Raw genomic sequence first — 27,597 nt, 5'->3', positions numbered from 1 at the left:
TGATTGCCTTAAGTTCATTTTACTTTAGGTTATCATCTTTAAAACATTCTTTCAGCTATGAATACAGCTTTTCTAAAAATTAATTTTGGAAATTAAACTAAAGGTGTCACCTCTGCAAACCCCATGCCAGCTACAGTGCTAACATTACAATGGGTTAAAATGTTACAGGTGAAACAAGCTTCACAAGAAATAGAAATACTTAAATTTAAAATATGTTGGTCACCAGAGGCACACACAAAAGGGAAAAAAGAAATGGGAACATAAAAATTTTCTTCAACCACAGTCCTGAAAGATTCTGTTTTGGGCATTTAACAGTTAAAGAAGCAATGGCATGTTAACTGAGCACATTAAAACAAAGAGTTGGCAGCTTCTGAAGGAAAAGGGCTTGTGCTTCACTGTTCCAACTTGTCAGTCAACTCATGCCAGCACTCTCCACGTCTGCCTCTTCTACACACCCTCATTACATGTGTCTGTCTGGACTGATCTGTTCATCTGTTCAGGGACTCTCCGACAAGTCAAGAATTCTGCCTTCTCTCTGCTCTGGAATTGGATCAAATCACCTCAGCATTTTTGTAGCCCCATCAGGAGGCTTTTGTTTATGGTCTCTTTCGGTTTTCCTTCAGTACTTGTCTGTTTTTGATTTCCAGAATGGAGGAAGCTGAATTGCTGAAGGAAAGATTCCAGGCCATAACAGTAAGTGCTTATAGTTATAACTTGCTACTTAAAAAAAAAAAAAAAAAAAAAAAAAAAAAAAAAAAAAAAAGCTTAGAAATACTATTGTATTAATGAGCTACTTTGTGTTTCCTGCCTACTTTGTGTTTCCTGAAGAATGTTTTAATCTCAGGAAGGAAAATGAAAAAGACTTATGTGTGCTGGAAATTGTTACATTTTAATTCTGTTTTATAAGCTATTGATTTAAGACAGCTAAATTGCCTGTACTGATCTTACTGGGTTGTATTACACTTTCAAATTTAAAGTTAAAGCAGTGAAATTATGTGTGCAAATAGATACTGGACAGTCTAAAATATCATCACAACTGAATGTTTGCTTGAAGGACAGCAGGTCAAAAGGCAGATAGAGAAATCCAGAACAAATCAATTTTCCCTTTTCACAACCAAATGAAGAGGTGAAAGATTTTCCTTTTTGCATTGTAGAATTAAATAAAAATGCTGAATTGCTGATGCTCTACCTTAAATATGGATGTCTGAAAACTAAAAAGGACAAGCATAGATTAAGCAAATTCCTACCTGTCGGTTTTCAGAGGGGAAAAAAAGGTCTGAGTGAAATTAATGCTGAAGACCTAAGTAAACATTTTCAGTTTCTGTTCTAATGGGAAATCTGCCTCGATAAGATATAATATTTTGAATAAAATACTGTGTGGTTTTTTTTTAAACAAATGTAAATTGATTCTACAAAAAAATGGCCAAATCCAAGTTCTCCTCTGATTTAATCTCTCCTCCAAACAGTTGCAAAATAATTAAATTGAAAGAATTTGGCTGTTTGGGATAAGTAGAAAACTGCAGAAGGATCACTGTCACAGGAATTCTTTAAAAAAATATTAAGGGGGACATTTTTCACACTTTTGGCACAATAGTGAGATTATTTGTGAAACAGATACTACTGTCTGAATTAATTGTGGACAGAGTTAAAAAAAAAAAAAAAAACACTATTGGAACTGAAAAATATGAGAACTCAAAAGGAAATCTACAGGAGGTGAAAAGGATTTGGGGTTGTTTTCCAAATATATTACACTTGATAAAAACCAACAGGTACATTTATCATATTTGCTTCAGACCTGATTCAAACTTACAATGAGGTAATTTGAAATGTTTGGGAGGTGTTTGGTTGGAAAATTTGGTTTGTTTACTGTAATGGTGTTTGAACCTTACTCATAACCTGGACTTTGTCTCTAGTGGATGGGATCAGAAGATAAGAAATGTTTTGAAGTTGCAGAGGAGAAATCCAGGCCTTGTAATATTTTATACTTCCTGGTATCTGACACAACAAATAAGGCAGCACATTCGTCTGCTGAGGACTTCTGTGCACATACGAGGATTACTATCCAGCATCCTCCGGCAACATCTGACTGCAGAGGAATAATGGAGAATTTTTATTTATTTTTTTAGGAAACCCATGACAGTTTCCTGCAGTGCAGGAAATCAGAAATCATGCTTGGTTTCTATTCACAACTTCATTTATTACACTTGCTGCACAACATAACTATGTGCTTTCTAATATGATAGTTGTCTATCAATTCATAGCATTTAATTGAAACAATTCAGTGTATTTGTTGCAATGCACTGCAGAAACGAAGGAGCCTAAATAACGTGAAGTTATAGAATCATAGATTATCCTGAGTTGGAAGGGACCCTTAAGGATCATCAAGTCCAACTCTTGACACCGCACAGGTCTACCCAAAAGTTCAGACCATGTGACTAAGTGCACAGTCCAATCTCTTCTTAAATTCAGACAGGCTCGGTGCAGTGACCACTTCCCTGAGGAGCCTGTTCCAGTGTGCAACCACCCTCTCTGTGAAGAACCCCCTCCTGATGTCAAGCCTAAATTTCCCCTGCCTCAGCTTAACCCCGTTCCCGCGGGTCCTGTCACTGGTGTTAATGGAGAAAAAGGTCTCCTGCCTCTCGACACCCCCTTACGAGGAAGTTGTAGACTGTGATGAGGTCTCCCCTCAGCCTCCTCTTCTCCAGGCTGAACAGGCCCAGTGACCTCAGCCGTTCTTCGTACCTCTTCCCCTCTAGGCCCTTCACCATCTTCGTAGCCCTCCTCTGGACACTTTCCAACAGTTTCATGTCCTTTTTATACTGTGGTGCCCAGAACTGCACACAGTACTCGAGGTGAGGCCGCACCAGCGCAGAGTAGAGCGGGACAATCACCTCCCTTGACCTACTAGCGATGCCGTGCTTGATGCACCCCAGGACACGATTGGCCCTCCTGGCTGCCAGGGCACATTGCTGGCTCATATTCAACTTGCTGTCTACCATGACCCCCAGATCCCTCTCTTCTAGGCTGCTCTCCAGCGTCTCATCGCCCAGTCTGTACGTGCAGCCAGGGTTTCCCCGTCCCAGGTGCAGGACCCGGCACTTGCTCTTATTGAACTTCATGCGGTTGGTGATCGCCCAGCTCTCCAACCTATCCAGATCCCTCTGCAAGGCCTTTCCACCCTCATTCGAGTCCACAACTCCTCCAAGTTTGGTGTCATCAGCAAACTTGCTCAAAATACCTTCTATAAGTTATTACCAGGTTTAAGAATAAGCAATGAGCTATTCAAGAAAACAACAAAATTCTACTGCAAATAACTCCACGGCTTTGGGAAGACATATCCCAAAAATCACATCTTGGAATCTCAAGTGCTACCTAAAGGATCTTAAAGAGAACAGAAAGAGGAACTCAGGGATTCACAGCAGTGAACAATACTTGCACTAAAGAGACTTCCATGTGTCTAAGATACCTCCAGGGACATGGACTCCATGGACTCCACCTTGGGCAGCCTGCTCCACTGCTTGACCACTCTCTTAGTGAAGTTAAAGTTAGGCTTTATTTGCATGGATTGACTTCATCCTAATGAACAACACACACTCCAGTTTTTAGCACCAAGTAATTTCTCTAAAGAGTTTTTGTTCTTTTAATTTGCAGGACAAAAGAAAACTGCAAGAAGAAATTACACAGAAACGTCGAAAAGTAGAAGAGGAAAAACTGAAACACCAGCATTTAAAAGTAAGTTGTTGGAGTTATATAACTAAAGATAACCTTAAGTTGTTCAACTTGCATAAGGGTTTTGGATTTTGGAATGCAAATCTTCATGCATTTAAGTCATGCTTTTACTGTCAAATTTTCACAGCTTTTTGGAGTCTTGCCAGGACTCCATTTGACTTTAATAAGCATCATGCTTAAAAAAAAAAAAAAAAAAAAAAATCACACTCAGGAGCTAATGTTATTTGATCACTTTCATGGCATAAAGTGAGATCATAACCAGGAATAACTCACAGCTGAAAATTAAGCCTCACATTTCAGACTGGGTGTGTACATTCCCTAATTCCACTACAGCAACCTCACTTTCTACAGGACACAGCACAATAATGATGTGCAGTTGCACTTTTATCAGGCATATGGGGAGAGAAAAGAAAAAAAAAATCCAACACTGACCAATTTTTGTTTCTAGAAATATGCAAGATGTGGTATTTTGCATGTCTTATTTAGGAGTGAATAAGAAGTTTTCAAGAAAGACATGGAATGCAATACCTGAAGTATGGTGTCTCATTGAGCAAGCGTGGGAGAAGCATAATTAAAGTAGGCTCCTCTTCAAAACAGACACCTGCTCCTAGGTTGCATCTACCCTCTCTTTAGTGTCAAGCCAAGTTATGATACACTGGTTCATTGGGACAGGCAAGCCGCTGCAAGTCACCCATGCTTCAGGTTTTATCAGAAGGTATTGGCCACAAGGACAGGCTTAACAAATTGTGTAATACTATGGGCCTAGATTAGAAAATTATGTCTTCCAATTCCTGTAACAGCAAAAGAGCAACTATCTACTTCCATATATATGGTGTACTACAATTTATGTTTCAAGTTTTTTTGCCTATTAATTCAAACTAACTCCTCTGCCTTTCTTTTGAGGAGGAACTGATCTGTTCTAGACACCTCACGAATTCTTACTAGTGTTGCAGACAGAGTACTAGAGTAGTTCACCAATAGATTTAGTACGTACTTTCACTTAGCACTAATAGGTACCATGGAGTTAAAACATCATCTAGAGGTTTACTTAAAAAAAAAAAAAAAAAAATACTCTGAAGGTGTTTTATGGAATTTGACAAAAACTAAAATGCTCCTAGAAAAATATTTGAGATACTAAGCTTAGCAAGGAAGAATCTACTCTCCACGCACATATATGCACAGACAGACAAATGCTTGTTTTACAAATAAGTATAGGCCAATGTTCCTAGAAATTCTTTTTACATTAAATCATGTGCTAAATGCACCTACCATGCCATAAAGGCGCACAGTGCAATCCAGAGCCACATATGACATACACTTTTCTAAATGTGGCAACAGAAGACAAATAAGCTTTTTTTTTGGTTATTGAGCAACTTTTTCAGACAAAGAGTAGTAATATTTCACACATATATGTATACATCCTTTGGAAGACAACAGAGGGTATGATTTCTGTATTTTCTTTAAAATCAGTCACATTGCACATGAAATGAATCCAAGAACTGTATGGGAATTGATTCACTTGGCACAGAGGGATCAAGCATACATTAAAGTATTTATATGTATAGTGTACATATAAATATATTGTATTATCTGCTCAGAGCACCCAAAATAGAAATTGTCTTAGCACTCATTTGGAAGAAAAAAGGCACCTAATAACAGACATTTACTATATCTTCTGCTGCATGTCCTCAGAGACTTGGTCTTTATCAAGGATTGATGCTTCAGACTAACTCAGGTATTTCAGTGGAGTCAAACAACACAAGAAACCTGTGCATAAATCACTTCAAAACAAGTTTAGACCTCTAAAATATTTAGTCATTTCTGTAAACATTACTGAGGGCTCGTTTCCCTAGTGACTAAGGCTGATTTCACTCATTTATAGTATCGCCAGTTGTGTATGGTGAAATTTAGAGCTCAATGACCTAGTCGGCATAACTCACACCTTTCCCTTGGGAAGCTATTGCAGATTCATGATTCTCACTGTTATACAGATGTTCCTGTTAGATGAATGTTGCTATTCTATTCCTAGTTTTGTCCTTAATTCATATTTACAACCCTTAGCAACAGGTTTATAAAAAGGTCTGGGATGGTTTGTTTTTAGTTTGGGTTGGGTTTTTGTTGTGAGTTCCTCTTTGTAAAGTGGAATCTAGCTTCCAACAACTTTGCTGCCCCCAGTCTAACTCCTTACTAGAAAGAGATAGATGAGGTGTAACACGTCTTATTTATCCAGTAGAGCTACATTGGAGAAGAATTGTTTATTCCATACATGTGCCTCTCTACCACATGAAATAGAGGACATGGAAGCAACTACAGCACACCTGGGTGACCAGGGCTTTATGGAACTGCAAGGGCCTAACTGGCACCACGAGGGAGGGTATATGGGAAATTTCATCTTCAAGTACTTCTATGTACTGGCAGCTAGTACTTCCTACTGTCTGGAATATTCCTCACTGAGGCAACAAGGGAAAGGATCAGAATTGTTCGAAAAACATCAGCAGCAGTGGTGTGCGTCTATTTTCCAAGAGCTTTTCCAGTCTAGTTTTTTGTCCTCTGATATGTCTGAATTCCATTAAATACTATCTTGTAGATGCTGGTCACACACCTTTTTCCAGGTGTTGATGTTGAACTACAGCTTGAATGAAAGTTACAAAAATGATTTATATTTCTCCCAGCTTCATGTAAGGTGAACTGCCACACCACTGGGAGAGCAAGACCTGCAAACTCAAAACACCTGTGCCTTCCAGTGGGCAGCTGTGTCTTTATGGGTTAGTTCAGCCTTGTTAAGGATTACAATGGACTTATACCAGCAGCAGGCAATTTACAGAATTTGCAGACTGTAGTCACATTGCTGTGAGGATGAACTACAGAAGAAAAGGATCAATTTCCAACATTCTGGACATTTTCAGGGTCTTGCATCACAGCATAAAAACATCCCTTTCCTTTAATGAAACAAGGGCAATATGAAATAAATGTTCTTTCATATTAGAGTTCATATTAGAGCTGCAGGGCATAACATGCACAACTTAAATACTGTGCTAAAGATGCTTTACAACAGAAAGAAATGTTAAACAGCAGAAAGAACCTGACATCCCCAAGGCAGCTGCTCCTGCACTGGCTTGTGCCAATGCCTCATTGGAGTAGCCTTCTGACTAACACCTAGAAATTGTCTGTTGTTCAAAGCTTGTTTCCACTGTGAAGTGTGTTACTCTTTCAGAAGTGGATAAGGAAATTCATGAGGTTATATGACATTTAGTTGTGAGCAGCAAACTATTCTAGGAAAACACAGAAATAACACCATTGTCTATCCCTGTATTTAGGGAGTTTGTTTTCTTGGGTCTGACCCTACATGTACATGAAGCTTTTGTTGATTTCAATGGGGGTTATCAGTTAGTAAGGTCCACAGTGCCAGCCTTGCTGTAGTTCTCACAAGGAATTACAGATTTGAGTCAGCAGTGCAAAACTTTCAGTTCCAACCAGGATTAAAATCTCACTTTTCTAGGAGTCCTACCTAGCACTAAAACCTGAACTCCTCAATTCAGAGGAAATTAACAACTGTTCTCCCTCTATCTTGGGAGAACAGTGTTTTGCAGTCAATAAAAGTTGTGCCAACACCAAACTGTATGCATCTACTAGATCAGATAAAACCATCCCATTAAAGTATCTGTATCCATTTCATCTGAGCCTTTTTATAAGGCAGCAGTCCCTTCCAACTTCATGGCAGATAAGTCCCCAAAGCCAGAGTCAAGGCTCAGAACTTCAGTTTTGAGCAGCCCTTGTTTCCTACAGATTTCTTAGGATCCAGTGTTGTGAGAGAGAACATTGTCCTACAGGGCTAGTGTAACTGTAAACGTTGCTCTCACCTTCTGCAGAAAATACTACCAAAGAGTGCCACAGAACTCCTAGAAAGCTTGCTTTACCCACATTTTCTATCATGCTGTTTGTGTCATATGTGAAGCTGGTTGAAAATATGTATTTAACTACAACCAGATTCTCTATGAACCCTCCACCATTACTTGGCCCTCAGTGATAACCTCACGTGAAGCATACAGTAAACAGAAAAGAGTGGGAAGCGAAAGTTTAAATAACTCAATGCACAGGATGTGGGCAAGGACCCCAGCAGCCACTCCAAGCAGCACTGAGGCAAATGCAGCCTTCTCAGTGCTGGGCATGGCTCTGCCTCAAAGCAGCAGTAGTCAAAATCCAATTTAACTTTCATCCACATCCTACAATTAACACAATTATATATATATTAAAAAAAAAGAAAAAAAAAAAAAACAGCAATGTGGATATCAGATATTTCAAGAAATCTAAATTACAAATGGAAAAATTTTGGTTAATTAAAAGCTTTAGATACATGCTTTCCCTCAATTGAAAATGTCCTAAAGAGTCCTAACTCTCTCTTCTTCCCCAAGGCAGCACTGGATTTATATTCTTGAATTAGACGGAAGGGAGGGAAAAGATAAATAAAGTCTGTATGACTTTCAACCTCTAGCCTACCAATATGAATTTATCTCCATGAATCTCTCTCCCCTGAAATAACATAGAACTCAGATGACTTTAGATGCCACTGTTCACATAGTAGAATGGCTGTAGAAATCCGTGCATACAGACAGATTTTGCAAAATTTGAAGACAACCTAGAGATCTACTTACCTATACATACGGCAAGACACTCATTTATAAACCACTACTATACAAAAAAACCCTCCACCTAAACAGGTGTGGACCTAAATATGCAATCCCTGGATCTGACCCTACAGTAGCAGTTCTACATATGTTGTAGGTCTGCTCAAAGACTACCAGCATTCTGAGCTTCACCTTTCCAGTCCTATTCTTACCCCACGTCCCCTCACCAGAATACATGCTAAATTACTCAAGTTCTTTTAAACTCAGGAGACAGTGTTGCATCATTAACTCCCCAGAGATCTCTTACCCAAAACAACCTTATTTACAGAAGCTTCTCATCTTTTTCCTCTCTCCCCCAGCATTTATGTAGTGCCATGACCCAATAAACCAGGGCTATAGAAATAAACCATAGCACTTCTGACTGAGGCCTTTTGCATGAATCTGTAATGTGTGCACTTTGGCCCAACCATTCTGCTTTACTGAGGACAAAAGCACCACTCAGAAATGCTGAATACCTTAGGATGTCAGGTAGAAACTGATGTCCTCTACCTTTACTTTGGGTAAACTAATAAAACGGGACACTGTTCTTATTGATTTTCTTTTTAAGTCAATCTCAAAACTTTTTTTTTAGTACTTCTCTTTCAGTGGCAGTTGCCCTGTTAGATTGCTTTATGCTAGATACGACACAAAAGTGTGGAGCACATCTATGACAGCAAGGCAAATACAGTAAATGATTTAATAGACTAACTTTTAAAGTACACTTGTCTGTATTTCTCCTGTCAGAAAAAGGCCTTGAGAGAAAAATGGCTTTTGGATGGCCTTAGTTCTCTCACTCCAAAAGAGCAAGAAGAAATGCAAAAGCAGAATCGAGAGGACCAACAACGAACTCATGAGCTGGAACAAGACATCTTCAGGTAGGGTAGTAACCCTTTCTCTCTGTCTGGGTTTAAGTGGCCCTTCCTTAAATGTCGCGCCTTACTTTGTGAAAGATTACAATGTCAGTGAGGGTTAAACACATGCAGTGTGATACAGAGTAAAGCAGTCTTTTTTGTATTTTCTGATCAGCCAGAATTAGAGCATAAAAAATGCTTCTATGGAAGCTTCTATGTCACCAATTTTGTCAAACCACACAAATATTTTGAAAAGTATTTGTTTCTAATTCCAGATACATGCTATGCTATACTCAGATGTAAGCCACAGTGTATGGTTTTGCTCTAAGAGAGTCATTGTTGAGTCAGATTATTGAAATATCGGTAAATCATTTTAGAAATTCTTCAATTTTGCTAGATCCCACACAGCCTTTAATACTTGATTTCTACCATAACACAGCACTTCTAAACATCACAAGCTGTCCACCCCTATTAGTGTCACTTGCCTTACTTTCACTTATCTTCCATGCAGTGGTGTCCTCAATTTAATCACAGAAACCTGTTATAGCGAAGGCCTTTTTGTATTTATTTTTTATTAAAAATATCCCTATAAATCTTATTCCCTAGTGCTGCCATCCCACAGAGGGATAACTTTGACCTCCACAGGCAGTCATATATATGGCTCTTTTATTTACTATGAATGTAATTCTAGGCACTCATTACCTTATCTAAAGTTAGCTTTTCCCAAACACAGTACAGCTCTGTATAAAAACTGGATCCAGGCATCCTGAGCGGTACCTCCCATTAGCATCCACAGCAAAGCTGAAGTGTTTTGGTTGCTTTAGATTCAGCAAAGAAACAAAACACACCCACACACACACACACCCTTTTTTTTTCTTTTTTTTTTTTAGGCTTCTTCCTCTATTTAAGTTCAATATCACCTTCCTCTCTTCTTCCTCCACTGTTCTCCTACACAGTATTTTGGCAAAGTTGTCACCCAGATTATCTCCACCGGTTATCTCACACCCACTCCCCCCCTTACTCCATCTGACACAAATGATAATTCTCCTCACTGACAGGCAACAGCCTGTGCTAGTTTTTCCTATAATTATGCTGACTTCTTGCTTGAAAGCACTTTTCTCAACAGAACAGCTTTTCAAGTAGCTCTCTGGAATTCTTTTTTGCAGTGGTAGGAGGAAGACTGTACTCTAAAGCATCCCACAGGTGGTGTTTATGAATATGTGAGACGGGTCCCTTTGCCTGTGTGATCACACGAAACAGAGCTGTGTGGGGCAGGAGCACTGGGGAAGTTGCACAGAGTAGGCAACTCCCCACCAGTCTAGTGGAAGTTCAACCCTTCTCCAGGCACTGGGAAGGTAGAATAGATTTCAAAATCCTGTTGACTTCAGGTAAGAGCTGGAGGTTTAGCTGAAGTCTCCTTTGTGCCCCAACAAATTTGGTGAGGGGAGTTTTATTTTTTTTAAGGTTCAGAACCAAGTCTTGTAATGGATTTGGTGTGTAGATATATTGGGGAGATGATGTTTTTATTCTCCTGACAAAACCTACACTGGTTTAATTAATTTGATGACTGAGTAAAGAATAAGCAATGCTATTATACCGGAGGTTTGTAAGCGTCTATGCCACTAAAAAGAAAAACTGTTTAACTTCTGCTATATAAACTGCCTTATAAACACGGAGGTGCTCCATCAGGAAGGCTAATCTCCAGCATCTAAATCTAGTCTGTTACCTGATAACAAACCTTAAGGGTTCCCTGCACCTGAGTCATTGCAATTAAGCTGTCTCACAGCAATGCTGGCAGCAAGTCCAAGTCTTCCCAGAAACAGAACAGGAGGGAAAGCAGGATTGAGACTTAATTAGTATTATAGGATGGTTTTTAAGAGATTTCAGCAAATAGGACTGATAAGTCAGATATGCAATGCCATTTCAACATCTCCCAGGATCTGGGTTCTCCTTCCAGTTGTGGAGTATTTTGATGCTGTTCTTGTAATTGCTGTCTTGACTTTGTCTTCAGTTCAGCATCCTTAATTTCTGTTTACACCATTTCTACTTTTAATTCTCTATTACACCCATATTAAGCTTCACTTCTCTGAATGCAGCTATACAATGTTTTAGCCTAATTAGAATTTAACACTATTACAAATAGTAAAACAGTAACCAATCTGGAGCTTGAAACCCAAAAAACTTTAACTCATAGAGGTAAATTAACACCAAAGAAATTTTAATTTTTCTGCTTTAATTCCAGATTGCAGTTGAGTTGAGAAGAAGTAATAAATTTATAAAATTTACCTGAATTAGAAGCTTCCAGATCCTTTGAAATACAGCCATAGACATTAAAATTAAAATTTCTAAATGCATTTTTGCTTTAAGGAAGAAGTGAGAGAAATGAGAGTGCTAAACCATTCATTTATACCTGATTGTTTACTTAAAGGACATCATGAATCCCAGAGCAAAATCTCAGACCACCTCTTCATATATAAACATTTGTATAGTTTTATATATATATAATTACAAGGCCTGTATGCAGATGCACTGTGAATGGCTGCACATTTAGTACTGTATCACATGACCAAGAGCGCACACATTACACCAAACAAGGCCAAAGTTCCTGAGCTCATAAACTTAATGTACGCTTGAACCTGCAACAGCCTAACTACAGAAATGTCTGTTACATTCCAACTGGAATTTTTACAAGAAACTTGATTAACGTTCAGCCTGCACCCCAAAAAAGAGTTTAGAATTCCTTTCCCATGTAGGTCAGATTCAGGGATGCCAGTTTTTGTTGTTTTTCAAACTACTTTCTATTTATATGCCTGCATTTCAGAGAAATGTATTAGGCATGAGTTCTCCTACTTAACTCCAATTGACTTAATTACAAGCACAAGCAATGTTTGTGCATCTGGATGGCTGAGATTCTGACCATAAATCAGCAATTTAAACATTGATGAAAATGAAATAACTTTGCTTGCAACCTTAAGTACCACAGTGGAAAAGTTGCATTAAATGTTTGGTTTTAGACACAGGCCTTTCTCCTCTTATTAAAATTGTTATTCTCTTTACAACACCCCTGCATGTTTCATCTTATATATATATATATATACACGCATATATACATATACACACACACACACATATATACACACCACCGTTCCATGGCAATTGTGTTTTTTTTCCCCCACTAAATATTTCTACAACTATTTGTTGTTAATACCAGACTCACCAACAAACTTTTCTTGCCCATGACCTTCTGGCAACCTCCCCTACATTGCTTTCTCCTTAAAATGATTCCTACTACCTGATGTATATGTGTAACACTTCAGATATATTTGGAGTGAAAGACATCATAAAATGACAAGCATAAAATGAAAAGATTAAATGAAAGTATAACAGAATGACACTGTCTTCACTCTCACTATAACTGCACAGGTACAATGAAGTAGTACTTATATAGCAAATATTGTTTCCTTCTATTGTGGATGTGTTTTGCAAGACAGCATATAGAAAAAAATAAGTGGTGATGTTCACCCACTATAAATCAAAAAAAGCATGAAAAAACAGTTTTATCACCAAGCAAGGTACAATACAACGAGAAACATGCATCCTGGAACTAAGAATAGGTACAGAAATGGTCCTAATTATACTCCTGACCCACCTAGCAGTAGAAAAAGTACTTATATCAGCATTGCTGAAGTTTTAAAGACAGTTTGGAGGTTTTAAGGCCTTACTAGCAAAAGAAACATTTTCATTATTGATATATTTATTCTTGTAACGAGGCAATCCATACTTTAGAGACTTGGGCAGCTTTTATCCTTGTTACACACAGAGGAGATAGGCAAGGTATTTGACTTTACAGATGGAGAACTGAGGCAGAAGAACATAGCTTGAGTCATATGGAAACTTCCCTCTGAACTAAACATTTAAGCAGGATTATTCTCAAACGCCTCCTCCTGTAAATTGTACCTCCTACCACTGTTCAATAGTGGTCTGGCAAAGGCCTCCAGAGAGGCATCCATGCTCTCTTCCATATCATGTCTTGTTTAAACATCCTCAACCCGGTTTCAAACTAGACAGAGACAGAGAAACCTAGTAATGCCAAGTCTAGCATGAACAAAGTCCACTAAAAAGCACAACACGTGCACTCACCATACTTGCACAGCACTTTTGCCATGTCATAGATGGTACCCAAGCTAGTAAAAGCTGGCCTGACTACATATACATAAAATGAAGTCACACTTTTGACCTATGCTATCAAATTGCAATACTGATCATGTACACACTTGTCATGCAGTAACAATACAATATATTGAGAAGCTCAGTAGAATTTTTCTACTGTGCATCCAATTATTAAAATTCACTGTTGCCTCAGGTAGATTCTGTCCACTCTGACAGTTATGTGGTTGTCATTATCAATTAAAAAAATGAAGATATTTTTTTCAATACCCCTAGAACCATGGATGTTTCTCTCAGCTGAGAGCACAATCGTTTGCAGTTGTATGCAAGTTATTTACAACAGTGGCGTTTCCATTACTCTCCTAACCCTGTTTTAAAACACTCTTTACTTGCATATCAAATAGAGCTAGCATTTATCTGTTAGGATTTGGGCATTTTTCAATAAAAGGGAAGGTTCCATTCTTTGTAGCAACAGTAAAACAGTGAACAGTGTTTCACTGAATGGCCTGAGCCACCTTACAGACAAGTGACTCAAGGCTCTGGTTACAGACAAAAACAGCATTTACACATTTTTTTCTATTCACCTTGTTTATCTGTTAGAAGTTGCAGTGAGCCAAGTGAGCATGTCATGGGTCAGGGAACAAGGTGAATAAAGATTCGGTCCCATTTTATCATTTGATTTTCAGCAAATAGCATTCATTTGTGACAGACTTGGTTGCTAAACAACATACTTAAAAAAAATGCACAAACATCACCATGTTACTAATGACTACTCTAGTTTGTAATGTGATACATACATTAAGGCAGGCTAAGGCTAGATGGTTCCCAGTGCTGCTAAAGCATTGACTCACCTCAAAACATGCAAAGACTTGCTAAGCTGCCTTTTCCTCTCAGTCTGGTATCCTCCAGGGTGGTATCCTACTATCTGTTTTTCATCCATAAGCCTTTTTCTTCTGGGATGGTAGTGGTGCCAATCACAGATCAGCTGGTGGCCAGCAGCAGTCAGGTATACATTGAAGAATTTGTTAACTCAGCTACTGCTTTGGCAGAGACACCACCAGTTTAGAACCTCATCTTCTAAAGCTCCTTATTTAATTCCACATCTCCATAGTACTTTCTTTGCCCTCTAAAACAACAAACACTACTCAAGGAGGAAAGGACAAATATCCAGAGGACTGATTTAATACGGTAACTGCATTATGCTTCCAGTCCTCTGCAAGACACAGCAACACCATGAAAATATATATATATATATATTACAGAATCACAGAATTTTCTAGGTTGGAAGAGACCTCAAGATCATCGAGTCCAACCTCTGGCCTAACGCTAACAGTCCCCACTAAACCATTTCCCTAAGCTAACTTTAGTTTGCTTTAAAATAGTCACTGTTTCAGCTGCTAGACCCTTTCAAACCAGACTGTGATTAACTTCCTAAAAATGTCATTGATTCAGAGTATTTAGAAGCTGCTAAAGATTTAAACACTGGAAAGAGATCCTGGCCTAAATTTTGACCTGTACAAAATCAAAAGGACTTTGATTTTTTAAACAACATATACTGTGTTTTTAAAAAGTTGCCTTTCAACAAGTCCTAATGTGCATATACACAACATCCTGTGAAAAAATGAACCATAAGAGGTATTTACATCTATATACTAGTATGTGTTGAAAAAAAAAAAAAAAAAAAGAGACAAGTTCTGGATGCAATTTTCGATTTGCATAGGTATAATTTTTCTTTAGCCCCACTGATCAGTCCTCTTAATTACCACTTGAAGTGGGTGTTTGTATGGGCGTGAGAGCATACAGAAAATTAAATACATTTCTTGATGTCACAGATAACTTTTTTTAATTTTTGTCTTTTGCCTAGCCATCTCATCCACCCCCACTTTACTTTTTTAATAACTTTCCAAGATTTTTCTTCTTCTTACACCTGTGTCTAGCAGCAGTCATAGTCCAGACTAAAACAAACCCATAACAAAGGTTAACGATCCTTTAGTTCATTATGCTTTTATAAGTTTTTAATGATTAATTTTAATATTATAATATTGCAATCAAAGTCTCCTGTGAAACCACATTTTGATATATTAAATAGTATTCTGTAAGAAATGTAGAAATATGGAATGTGGTCATTACACTAGTTTTTTCATAGCACTGTAAGAGTTCTTATTTTTATTTGTTTTATTTTCATCCTGAATACACTTTTCTTCACATCTCAGTTCTGAGATCTGTGATACCATATGTGTTGCAAAAAAGCGGATCTTACCACCAGCTGAAAATCCACATAGTGTTCTACTATTGTAGCTCTTCAACTTTGATTTTAAAAAGGGCAAGAGCCACAACATTATTCAGAGTCCTCAAGCAATCACACAAAAGCAGTTAAATAATGCTTCTCTGCTAGGCTGCATTCAACTATTCTGGCCTGCTTACTGTTTTAAATGGAGTTGAAATTTCTATTATTAGCATTGACTTTGGTATGATGTCTTAGATCTTAGTCCATACTAAAGAATAAGTCAAATCATAATGCAGTTTTTCCTAGAATATTGGGGTATAGTCCATCATTATTTTATTTTTAGTTTTGGATCTGATCATCCAGTGATAATTCTCTTATGATTAGAGAGTCAGCAACTGTGATACCATTTGCAGGTGCCTTAAGTCTACAGTCATCAACTTCTACAGGATTCAAAAACAATGGAAGACATATTTTAGTTAAATATGGAACATTTAAAAATGTACTTCTGTTTTTTTTCTATAAGTTGAAGCTAAAGGGTTTGCAAGAAGGAGAAAGAGATGAACCAGAAGTCCAAGGCTATATTGCACTCATCCATAGCAGGAGAGATCCAGTTCAGAGCTAAATTTGGACTTGATTATGAATCTCCCCCATGGAAAAGTGACTTGACGACTAGTAGGCTACAAAGAAAGCTTTTATCTAAACCCCCCAAAATATGTGCTTATGCAGAATGGAAATGTCTTGACTACAGAGGAAAAAATAGGTTGTGGGGCACCTCCCTAAAGTCACTACCTTAGTCACACCAGAGAAAAGAATTTGACTGAGATACTTTACCTTATAGACGTGCTTTAACAACCAGGCATAGATTTCTCCCTCTCACATATACAGAAGTTAAACATTTTGTTCTGGACCTTTCTGACTAGAAATTTTTCATCAAGCATCTTAGTGCTGAGAAAATAAGAACTCCAGTTAAGAAAGAGACACCTTAAACATTTAACTCAGCTTTAATATGCAAGAAACCATATCATATAGCTTTAACATACAACAAAAAAGGGGAAGGAGAAAGGGAGCTGTGGCCCTTTTTAAATCAAGTACAAGGCTAGAGTACAAATCAATAGGCCAAAAAATTCTGACTGCTGAACTTCAATCTTTTACAGAATGAGGGCTTTTAAAGAAAATAACCCACCAGCCATGTCTTCACTGGCAAGTGACTTGTGCTAGTAAAATCTGATGGAGATGAGCCCAGTGCTGAATATCCTGTTCTAGAGAATATCCAAAGTTAGTGTGTTTGGTATCCTTAAGTTATCTTTGTAAAACAAAACTCTCACTGACTAGACTGAGGTGCAATCAAAGTCTCCTTCTGTACTAAATGGACCCTTACAAGTTGTTTTAGTGCAGGAAATCTCCTCTAAATCCAAGTTTATAAAGTGGTTATTAACACCTGATGCGACATGTATCAGTACTGTATGAAGTGCTCAGTTTCTCTTGCCAGTTCATTGGTAATACAGCTGAGGATATTACTTGAGCAAACACTTCAAACATTAGCCTTCCGAGCTGCTTGTCCAAGGTACATTGAATATGACTACTGTTATGTTGAAAAAAAATCCTTTCCAGAGACTTGATTTCAGCATTTTCCCAGAGAATCAAGTAAAAAAAAGTGATGAACAATTAGGAAGCACACCTATATCTGCAGACACCTTAGTGCACAATCCTGAAGTGGAACTCTTAAAACTGCCTGGTGTTTTAAAGTTTGTAGACTAGACAAGAGCTGTTGTAGCTATCAGAAATGCTACAGTCACACAGCCATCCTGCCCCCACACTTATCTTGCATATATAAATATCTTATAATCATAAATATCTTGCATTTATTCACCTCAAGAACCAAGTTTCCACTGTCAGTCAGGCTTTGTTACATCTATTTTACCAAAGCAAATAAATTTGAAATCCCACAACCCACATTCACACATGCAAAACTGTAGAGAACTATCTTGGTGTCTGAGCCTACCTTTGAAAAGCCTCTTTACCACTCTAGGTGACTGCAAATTCTTCATTCTTGGTCCCAAAACAAACTCATAAGAAAGCTTCAGACTTCAGTCTCTCTTAGCATCCGCTGCTGTGCAGTTTGCATGGTATTCAAAATCCACATGATTATGAAGTTATCACTTCATAAAAGTAGTCTGCAAAACATATTACTATTGTGATTCCTAGCTATATTAATTTTTACATTAGAAAATCATTTAAGTGCTGTTTTACCTATTTTAGATCTACAAAAGTATTTGCAAATGCCATTATTTTATCAAATAAAGCCTTCATATATCAGCACAATACCTGCTCTTTCTCAGAAATATGAATGCAATTTTATTTCCATGGATAAAGATGGTCTTATGGGAATTCCAGCTTCTACTAGATTGATTAGACCTTTTCTATGTAGGTTATCCTCCTGAATTCAGCTTAGCTACATATATTAAAATATAGTGTGTGAGGTGACCTCATATAACTCTAACTCTCGGAGTTAGAAGAACATCCTTCTGACCTTTACAACCACAGAATTTACAGCTTTTGTCCCAAATGTTCAAGTACACACACAATGAAGAAACAAGAAAGTCGTAACCCTGGTGTATGTAACTAGACTAGTTTCCTACATCATAATTACCATGGAATGACCGCATTTCTTGAGACAATGTAGAGAGAAAATTTGCTTAAAGATGAGGTAATCCTATGGGGGCGTATATTCCTTACCTATTCTCTCATGAAAAGTAAATAAGTTAACTTCAGTCACTGTTTTCACAGTAGGCCCAGAAGGAGTCTGGCAGGTACGTTTTTTAAAAGCTGAGAATACTATTTCAGTTTTTCCTGAGGCATGTGAAATTACAAGCTGATTCTATATCAGAGTGAGATTTGCCAGTGTAAGTAGAATCAACCCCACTAGTGTCTGTATTCAAAATGAATCAAATCTGCAGTGTTGTTCTCTTCCTGATATTAAATCAAAGGGAATTGTAATTGCAGACTGGAGAAGGAAATCGAGGCCCTTGAAAAAGAGGAAATGAAAGTCTCAGCTAAGGAAGAATCTATTTTAAAGAAACTTAAGTCAGTTGAGAAAACAACAGAAGACATAATTAAGGTAAGTGCCAAATTACTCCAGAGGTAGAATGTGTTACTTATTCATCATCATAATCAGGGAAAGAAGAGCAAGCTGGATCATGTAAGTGGTCATGAACCTTTGTTCTAAAACAGTAGATCAAATACAAAGAGGGGCCAAGAAATTATATTGTTCAAGTGTCCATTTATTTCCATTTGCTGTTTGGAGCAGGGGTTGGAGGTCAGGAAACAATTCCTGTCATAACTTACTTATAGCACATCTCAAGAAAACAGCACTGCCACCAATCAACAACTTTGCACCTCAGCAAAAGATATACACAGAGGACAGAGATATACACAGTCATACAGAGAACGACTTACACTCCTTCAGGTGATGCATCCAACTAAACTGCATCAAGCTTTCTCCTCAGTCCCTGAGAGAAGCTATAGTGAAAAGTGATGTATTGTTAGCCTTTGTCTAAAGGTCATTTTGATATTTGAAAATTTGAAGCCTTCTCAAAAAAAAATGATGAAACTCAACCTCAGTTTTCCAGTTGTTCTTACATATGCACATATACATTCTAAAAATAAGCAGGGAGATAATTAACTGGAAAGCCAAAGTACGGCCTTTGAAAAAATCATTGAAGTCAATTGGTCTAGGCTACAGCGTGAGGCTGTTTCACTGAGTAACACTTCCTGATGTCTTGTCTTTACCAATATGATTCTAAGTGACACAGGGTAAGATGACCAGAAGCAAGTTCCTCTTTCCCACTTGCCATACTCCAAGCTGAGCAGATTCCACCTTTAGGTACCTCTCAGTATGAAATCACGTACAGAAGTTAAAACTATTATGTAAAGCAAAACACTGTCTAGTTAATGTCTTAAAACTGACCTATCACATTTATTATTAATGGTTCTCTTTCCTAGTCAGTGAAGACTGAAAAAGCAGAAGCTGAAGAAGGTACGTTTTGTAAAAACTAATTCAAAAAAAGTTCTTGTAAAAGTCAGTAAAAACATAAATAAGTGCATTGGTGATATTCTTTATTCAGAGGCAGCTGACTACATATATGCCAGCATACCTGACCTTCCCAAGTATTTCAGACCTTCTGCACTGAAGAGGGCAGGACATACTGTCACTGATGATGAAGAAAAGAGAAAAGGTACTGCTTACTAACAACTGCAAAGGCTGCCAGTATTTGCAAAGGCTTCCTAAAAATTGAATCAAACACATTAAGGAAAGGATGAGCATTATAGATATCAGATGATGTTCTCAGTTAAGCTGCATTATGTTATCAGTGATGTCAACAAAACTGAGAGGTGGGACACCAGGCATTTGCTTTTGAGAATAAGATCAAATGTTTTCAACACCGAAGCTTCCTTCCAGTACTTCATTCCTCTATTTGGCATAACTTAGTAGCTCCTCCCTTCATGCTACACATTTCACATTTTCTGCCAGCAGTTACATCCACCAGGTAACTGGCAGTACCTGGTTATTTCCTACCAACACCACTTTCTAACCCCTCTGAGTGCCCAAAACTTTCAGTTTGTAGAATGTCAAGGTCTTTCGACTCCTATTGCCAAGCACACCACTGGAGGCTAAGGTTAAAGGTGTCAGTCAGAATCACATAACAAAAACTGGCTCCTCATTTTTCCCTCTATTTTCCCTTGCAGAAGTAGATCCAACCAAAAATATTTTTCCACTTCAAGTTTTGACAAGGTGGAAGGGGGGATTCAGAATGAGAACCTGGAAACATTGGTTATGTATGCGATAATTTTACATCTTTGATAATTCATTCTGACAGTCTTTCTCCATTAGTGTCAGAACTCTTCTAAAACATCTCTTCCAGCTGCTGCATCATCAGTTTAAGCACTTGTTTCTTTCAACAGCATTGTTTGCAATGGAAATTAAAGTTGAAAAAGACATGAAGACAGGAGAAAACACAGTGTTGTCAACAATACCTCTTCCCTCGAATGAGTTTAAAGAGACAGGTATTAAAGTCTATGACGATGGTAGGAAGTCAGTCTATGCAGTGTCCTCAAATGGCAGCACAACACAAAATGGAATGGATGAACTTGCTCCTGTTGAGGTAGAGGACCTTCTAAGGCAGGCAACTGAAAAAAATTCCCAGTCTCCCACAGAGTATCACGAGCCTGTGTTTGCAAACAAATTTTGCAGACCAGTTACTCCTCAGAAAGACAAATTAGTCCCTGGACTAAAACTGGAAGACACACATAGAAGAGAGATGAATGGACTCACTCAGGCAGAATTCTCTCCTAAGGGGGAACACTTCATGCAGCAACATAAAGAGAATGGGCTCGGTCTTCCAAAGCCAACACCAAAGTCTCCCTCTCCAGAACTTTCACATTCAGAGAAGAAAGCACACACTAATCCTGAGAACAGAATGATACATAACGAAAAAAGAAAAGCTGCACATGAGGAATTAAAACCTTACCAGAATACAATAGAAAGACATAATGAGACAAGGTTTTTACACTCCTACCATCATAATGAAACATCCCCTGCACCTCAGGATGAGGAAGATGTTCAGTACAAAATCGTCCAAGCTGTACCATGTTACGTGGATGACTCTGAACCAGTTACAATGATTTTCATGGGTTATCAGCGCATTGATGATGATGATGCAGAAGCAGATCAGAAGTTGTCAAGATACGATGGGGTTATCCGTGCAGAATTAGTTATTATTGATGATGACGATGACGACGACAGCAAATCTGAGAAACCATCATATCATCCCATAGGCCACTATAGCCAGGTTTATCAGCCACCAAGCAGAAAAAACACAGAAGTGCCACAGATGAACCCGGTGAGAAGCCTGGGTTCAAGCCTGAACAAGACACCCCACAAGAACTCCATCTCCCTACAAGAACAAGAGGAACGCTTAAGCTCACCTACGCACCACATTCATCTTCAGAGTCAGGTATCTGGAGATGGTACTGAAGATCCCTCATTAACAGGTAATGGAAAAGGAAAATCATGCCGCTGCTGCTCACTCATGTAGCATTCCTGATACTGCTCTCTGGTAGCAGCTATTTCACTTATTATTTTGATTGTTTCATGGACCAATATGCAATTACTAATCATTTCTTTGCTTCCTTGTTAACAAACGCTAATCTGCATTTTGATACTGTTGAACTATTTCATCTTTAGCAATGCACTAGTTACCATATAAAAATTTTGGAATAAATACCACCTATCGCAGAAAAGCCAGTTTCTGTGATTTTCAAAGACTAAAATTGTTCTCTTAAAAGTTACAATTTATGGATTCATTAATGCTACCTCAATTAGAAGGATAATTTTCATTTCTACAAGGTAACTAACAGCATTGCTTCTTGATGCTGTCACCATACTGGAATTTTTTGTGCCTATCTGCATTCTAACCACTTCCTAGATAATCCAGATTGCACCTTAAATCAGAAAGGCTGTTTAATAACCTGTTTTACTCATTATTTTACTGGAACCAACACTTCCAGCCTTGCCTTGACAATGTCTATGCAAGTTTTAACATTTTTGTTGACCTAAGTTAAATATCTTTATAGTTTCTGAAAAACGATGAAAGTTTTCCTCTCTACATTTGGTTAGACCATACTATTATTTCTTAGCAGTTTTTATAATCTATTCATATTTAAGATGTCTGTTTCTTACTATAACATTTATAATAAAAGGGTGAAAGAACAATAGCAAGAAGGGTTGAAGGGATAATAGCATGGTTATGTTGTATTTTAGAGCATATAATTAAACTGCATTTAGGAGTATTTACAGATCACCAGATTTCAGACAGTAGCCACATTCTGCACTAGAGAATGTTGTATTTGAATTAAAGGGATGCCAGGGGTGCTGATTCTACATTCTCTCCCTCCCCTCTCCCCTTTCTACCTGACTATATCCTGCGTAATCTTGCAATTTGGAAGCCAAAGTGCAAGGTCCTGCCTACAGATGGACTGAAATTTCAGAATTTCTTAACAGTGAGAGTAAAGCCAGGAGAGAGGGTGGACATTAGATCACATAAAGAAATTTCAAGTATTTGTGCAGCTGTATGCACTGACTGGGAGGAGCTGTTAAGTAATTCTCTCAGTTTAGGAGCATCAACCTCATGCAGTCACACACAACACAGCCTGAAATATTCCAGCAGTGCTGCCCAGCACTTCTGATCAGTCACTGCCCTTGTCTACCACTCAGGAGAACCTTTGCTTCGCCCAAGCATCAATTCTGCTGTCTGTGCAATTCCTGTGTCCCACAGGAGTAAAGGCTGCTGCCAAAAACTCGATGCCAACAAATGAAAGCACCAGTGGCTGGCTACAGGCAAGATAAACCATTCCATCAACTGTTCTAGCCCCTCGTGTTTTGGGAATAGTCTTAATTCCCCTATCACGTATGTCTGGACAATACAGAGAAGCAATACCCGCTCTCCAGAAGCTAGTTGCTAGCAAAAATGATTTGTTCATTCTCCAGCCTGCTGACCTGAATAGACCTGAATAGACAGACCTGAATAGACCCTGGGAAAGAGGAAAGCTGGCAGCACCATTCAGGTGGGCCACATACCTGAGCTGTTAGCTGAGCACCTCCACCTGTAACAATCTTTCGCCTATTTTTGTCTCCTGAAAGAAGCTTCTGATGCTTCATTTTTCCTGCCAGTCTCTGAGCAATTTGTTTTCCCTCTTTTGAGGTTAGAAGAAAACAAATAACGACTTTTGGGGAAGTGGAAAACCTAGCAAAGACATTTGAGAACCTGTTCTATTAATTTATATTCATCTTACCCATTTACTTACAAGTACAATACTACGGAGAAAATAGCCATTTAGGAAAAATCCATGTTCCAATTAATAGCAGCTTGCTAACTGCCCCAATAAAGTCAAAAACACACCTCCATGTTAAGCTCTGCCTCCAAGTGAGCACCTTCAAGTGCCCAGTAGAATCAGAAAATAAACCATATTGCCCCTCCACCTATTTATTACCACTCCTTAGGACATTTTCATCAGTGGAGAAAAAAACAGGAAATGACTCATTTTTTCCCAAGCAGCCCTGTAATCCCACTGCTAATTCTAACAAAGAAACAAAACCAGGAAAGCCTCCTACATCTAGAACAATGAATGACAAAGAGCTAGGAAATAAACTCTTTTCAAGCCTCAGCCTGCCAGGTTAACCATAAACACCACCAGTGAAAAGAGGGGAGTAGAAAATTATTTTGGTATCTCAACATTCATTACTAAAGCAACAAACCGTAAAAGAAAAATAATCCTCTCTGAAATTAAGACTTGGGAAGCAATGGCAGTATTTGAACATTAAATAGACACTGAGGTCTCTTTGAAAGAACAGAAAGCAAGAAAGCACAGGACAGACCAGGAAGGAGGTCAATTATGTTACAGTCTTGTTTTGAGAGCAAAATGAAACTCCAGAGCAAGTTACTGAAAAGTTAGGGATGATAAAAGACAATTTAGATGTAGAGGAAGTGTTCCATGTCCCAACCAATATGAAGAAATATGGGATTAAATTAGGAGACTTCAGCATAGCCCTAACTTGACAGAAGCACAGGACATACCTCTTTTCATACTGGAGTAATTTTTGTTTCCCTATGAGCTTGGTGGGAGACCAATATCTCATGGCACACACCTTCAGAAATACAGAGGGAGAGGGATGGCCATGCTGTAATTAGCACCCTAGCATTCAGGGTTATTAAGTTTATTTTCTTCTTTAAATTTCAATCATGAAAATATTTTGAAGGTTCAATACTCACTAGGGAAAATAAAGTCCTTGGAGGCATAACAAAGGCTAGACATAATGGAATGAATGAAGAATGGAAAAACAATCTGAATAGGCAGAAAAACCTCGTTGACAGCATGGAACAGATTCTCATGGCAAGTGAAAGTGCAACTTTTGGCAGGTAGCTCGTCTAGATGAGCTGACTTTTTCTTTACCACTGGAAGATACACAACAATGGAAAACAATACTTGCCCAATTTGTGCTGAAGAAAGTATTGTACAACAAAACTGTTTATTTAATAGAAAAGGAAAACGCATACATGCCACCTGTTTCTGTAATGTAGAGTGAAAGACAAAATCACATCCCTGGACTATTGATTATGACAGAGTAATTGCTCTCAAACCACAACCAGGATTTGCATCCACCAGAACGCCTTGGTCTGCAAACAGTACAGTCCTTGTAAGAGTTAAGCTTAATGTCAGTGGTCCCATAATAAGGTTATGCTCAGATGCTTTTATGATTTGCAACAAACTTCAAAACATGACTTGAACTGGACGTTTGTTTGACCTGTATATATCAAGTAAACAGCTGCTTTGGCCCCCTGTCTCCCAGTACGGAGGAACATGCATGTTGGAGGGAAGAAATGCTATTTTGGGTGAGTCTTCAAACTAACAGGTCAGAGGGCTGGAGATTATTCCCACTGCATTCTCAGATCAAGAGCTTAGTGGGGGGAGGCTCTTACATATCAAACAAAAGCATTATATTGCTATTCTAAAAATAACCTTAACATTTAATCATCTGCCCTGCATTGTCACTTTCAAATGAACCTACCTTATACCCAGTTACAGACTATATCCATGCTGATGTTTATACAGATGAATTACTCCGTCACATTTAATTCAGGAATATGACTAACTCCCACCCTGACTCACTGCACCAGGAAGAGAGAAGTTTGCTTTGAACATCAACAAAAGAAAAAGGCTTCCAAACAGTTACAGTGCCCACTGAGGAGTTTAGTTTAAACAATGGGTTTCATTATTCATGCATCCTTTTAATCTGTCAGCTTCTAGTCAAGGACAATACCATCTGTCTGTAATGTGTTAGTGAAGGTAACAGAAACAAAACAGATAAGAGAGCTGTGCTAATTTTCAAATAGCAATAATAGAGTACATTTCTTATTATTCACTTTATTGCCAAATTACTAGAACTAATGCCTTCTACTAATTTCTTTCTGTAACACTAAAACAATGCTTATTCTGCTGGATTAACCATTGGAGGTACGTGTATTCTTCATTATTCTAAATACAAAGATTTAACATGAGAAATAGAAAGACTTAAAGTACAATGGTTTTGTTTGTTTTCTTTTTTTCAGCTCTAAGGATGAGAATGGCAAAGCTGGGGAAAAAGGTGATTTAACAGCTATAAGATGGAAGTAAATTTCATTACTCAAAGCAGAATAAAGCTACGAAGATTTTCTTCAACATACCTTTTGGATCTTAATGCTTAATGCTTTGTTCTTCTATTTTATGCATCTGGGTTATTTTGCCCATTGCATAACCCAATGGACTCTAACAGACTTAGATTCGGCCAGCTGCCACACACAAATCAAAGCTTGTATTTTGAAGGTAGTGTAAAGTTACGCAAGTCCATAAATGCAGTGTACATCCAAGTGTGAAGATGTGGGGACAGGTATGCACGATCAGGAATATGTTGTTGCCATATACACAGAGCAGATAAACATCCCTCTCCAGGAACTTCACAGCATATCCTTTCAGTTTTAAGCACACCTGCTTTGACTTTTGATTGAAAATGTTTCATTCATTAAAAAAAAATAATAATAGTTATTTTAAAAACTAAGCATAAGAGAGAGTAGCAGGAAGAAGTGTAAATATAAAAGCTGGTTTCCAAGCTTCATATTTAAAGCCAAAATTTAAAGCATTCCTTTTTAAATAGCAGCAAAACAATCCAAAAACAGCAGATTCAGCACTTACATGTTTAGCCACCCTCTTGAGCACCCCAGTCTACCCACCCTTCTACTTCACATATGACAGTATAGCCACCAAAAGACCTTGCTCAGTTCCCCAGACCATGTATGACTCCCACCCATAACCTCACAGCTCCTGCACATAATGCTGTAAACAGCTTGATCTCCTAAGCATGGCTTCACCTCCTAGCTCACTATAGAAAGCCCCACATTTCCAGAAAGCAGGCTACCAGACAAGCAGCACCTGTCAGGCACTGAGAAGTAGTGCTTAGTACACATTTCATTTGGCCAGGAAAGCTAAAATTAGTTCAAGGCCCCTTTCAGAAATACTGAGTTGCCAGTGACTTGTCCTGCAGCCACAACAGGTCTGTTGTAGGGACAGCCACTGCTGGGCTTAGCCCTCCAGCAAGGTCCGTAACTCCCACCAAGCAACATATTCTTTCCACACGAGGGAACAGCTAGGGCATTTAGAGCAGCCATAAAGTACAACTACATCTAGAAAAGTCACGGGCAAGTCAGATTTTTCCAGTACCTTCTTGAGGAAAAAGTGCCTCAAAGCGCTACATCCTTATATTCAAAGCACTATGATGCTTTATTTCATTAGATCTCAGGCTGGTTTGAATGTTTAAGCAGATAAAATGCTCAGGTTGTATTATTCTTATATAGCTGAGTCAGAAATTATGTACCACCTAAAAGCAACTGTAACCTTCTGCTTGTCCTTCTCGTTTCAGAGCAGGAAACTAAAGCTACTACCTCATAGTGAGGGTGGATGGTAGTAATCAGCTGACACGTAGCCTCTAAACACTGGGTGGCTCCTAGTCTCAAGTAGGACAGTAAGTAGGATAATCTCAAATTTTAGGATTTGAGAGATTGTTACCTGGAGATTGGAATAGTAGATAAAAATGAATAAACTATATTACATTTTCTCTATGTCTGGCCTGTGCTGCTTTGTTGTTTTTTTCCCCCCTTCCCCTTTTCACTAAAGACATTTATTCTCCCATTACTTGGTTCTGTGAGCAGAGGGAGGTACCTTTAAGACAACTCAGATGTTCTCAATGGCGTACAATTTAGATAGTAGAAAAGAGTGACATGAACTGACAGTGGTGGGTCTTACAACAGAGGCAGAAGGGTTTGTGAATCTGTCCCCGCCTTGCCCCAGTGATCTCTGCTATCAATCCTAA

General features: G+C 38.3%; 1 protein-coding gene across 1 annotated transcript; it reads left to right on the top strand.

Annotated features, from left to right (window-relative positions):
* Nucleotides 1-441: 441 nt before the first annotated feature.
* PALMD (palmdelphin) lies at nt 442-27,317 on the top strand. Its single transcript, XM_032192762.1, has 8 exons — nt 442-693; nt 3,652-3,732; nt 9,138-9,268; nt 18,642-18,756; nt 19,641-19,674; nt 19,763-19,873; nt 20,601-21,689; nt 25,805-27,317. The coding sequence occupies exons 1-8, from the start codon at nt 649-651 to the stop codon at nt 25,846-25,848; spliced, it is 1,650 nt and encodes a 549-aa protein (XP_032048653.1). The 5' UTR covers nt 442-648; the 3' UTR covers nt 25,849-27,317.
* Nucleotides 27,318-27,597: the final 280 nt, after the last annotated feature.

The sequence above is a fragment of the Aythya fuligula genome, chromosome 8, assembly GCF_009819795.1.
Source record: "Aythya fuligula isolate bAytFul2 chromosome 8, bAytFul2.pri, whole genome shotgun sequence".
Taxonomy (NCBI): domain Eukaryota; kingdom Metazoa; phylum Chordata; class Aves; order Anseriformes; family Anatidae; genus Aythya; species Aythya fuligula.
This window is presented reverse-complemented; position numbering and strand designations above follow the sequence as displayed.

Excerpts from the sequence above, each read along its gene's own strand:
- PALMD (XM_032192762.1), top strand. The coding sequence starts at position 649 with ATGGAGGAAGCTGAATTGCTGAAGGAAAGATTCCAGGCCATAACA. Across the intron at positions 18,757-19,640 it reads CAACAGAAGACATAATTAAG|TCAGTGAAGACTGAAAAAGC; the intron begins GTAAGTGCCAAA and ends TCTCTTTCCTAG. Across the intron at positions 19,675-19,762 it reads AAAAGCAGAAGCTGAAGAAG|AGGCAGCTGACTACATATAT; the intron begins GTACGTTTTGTA and ends TTCTTTATTCAG.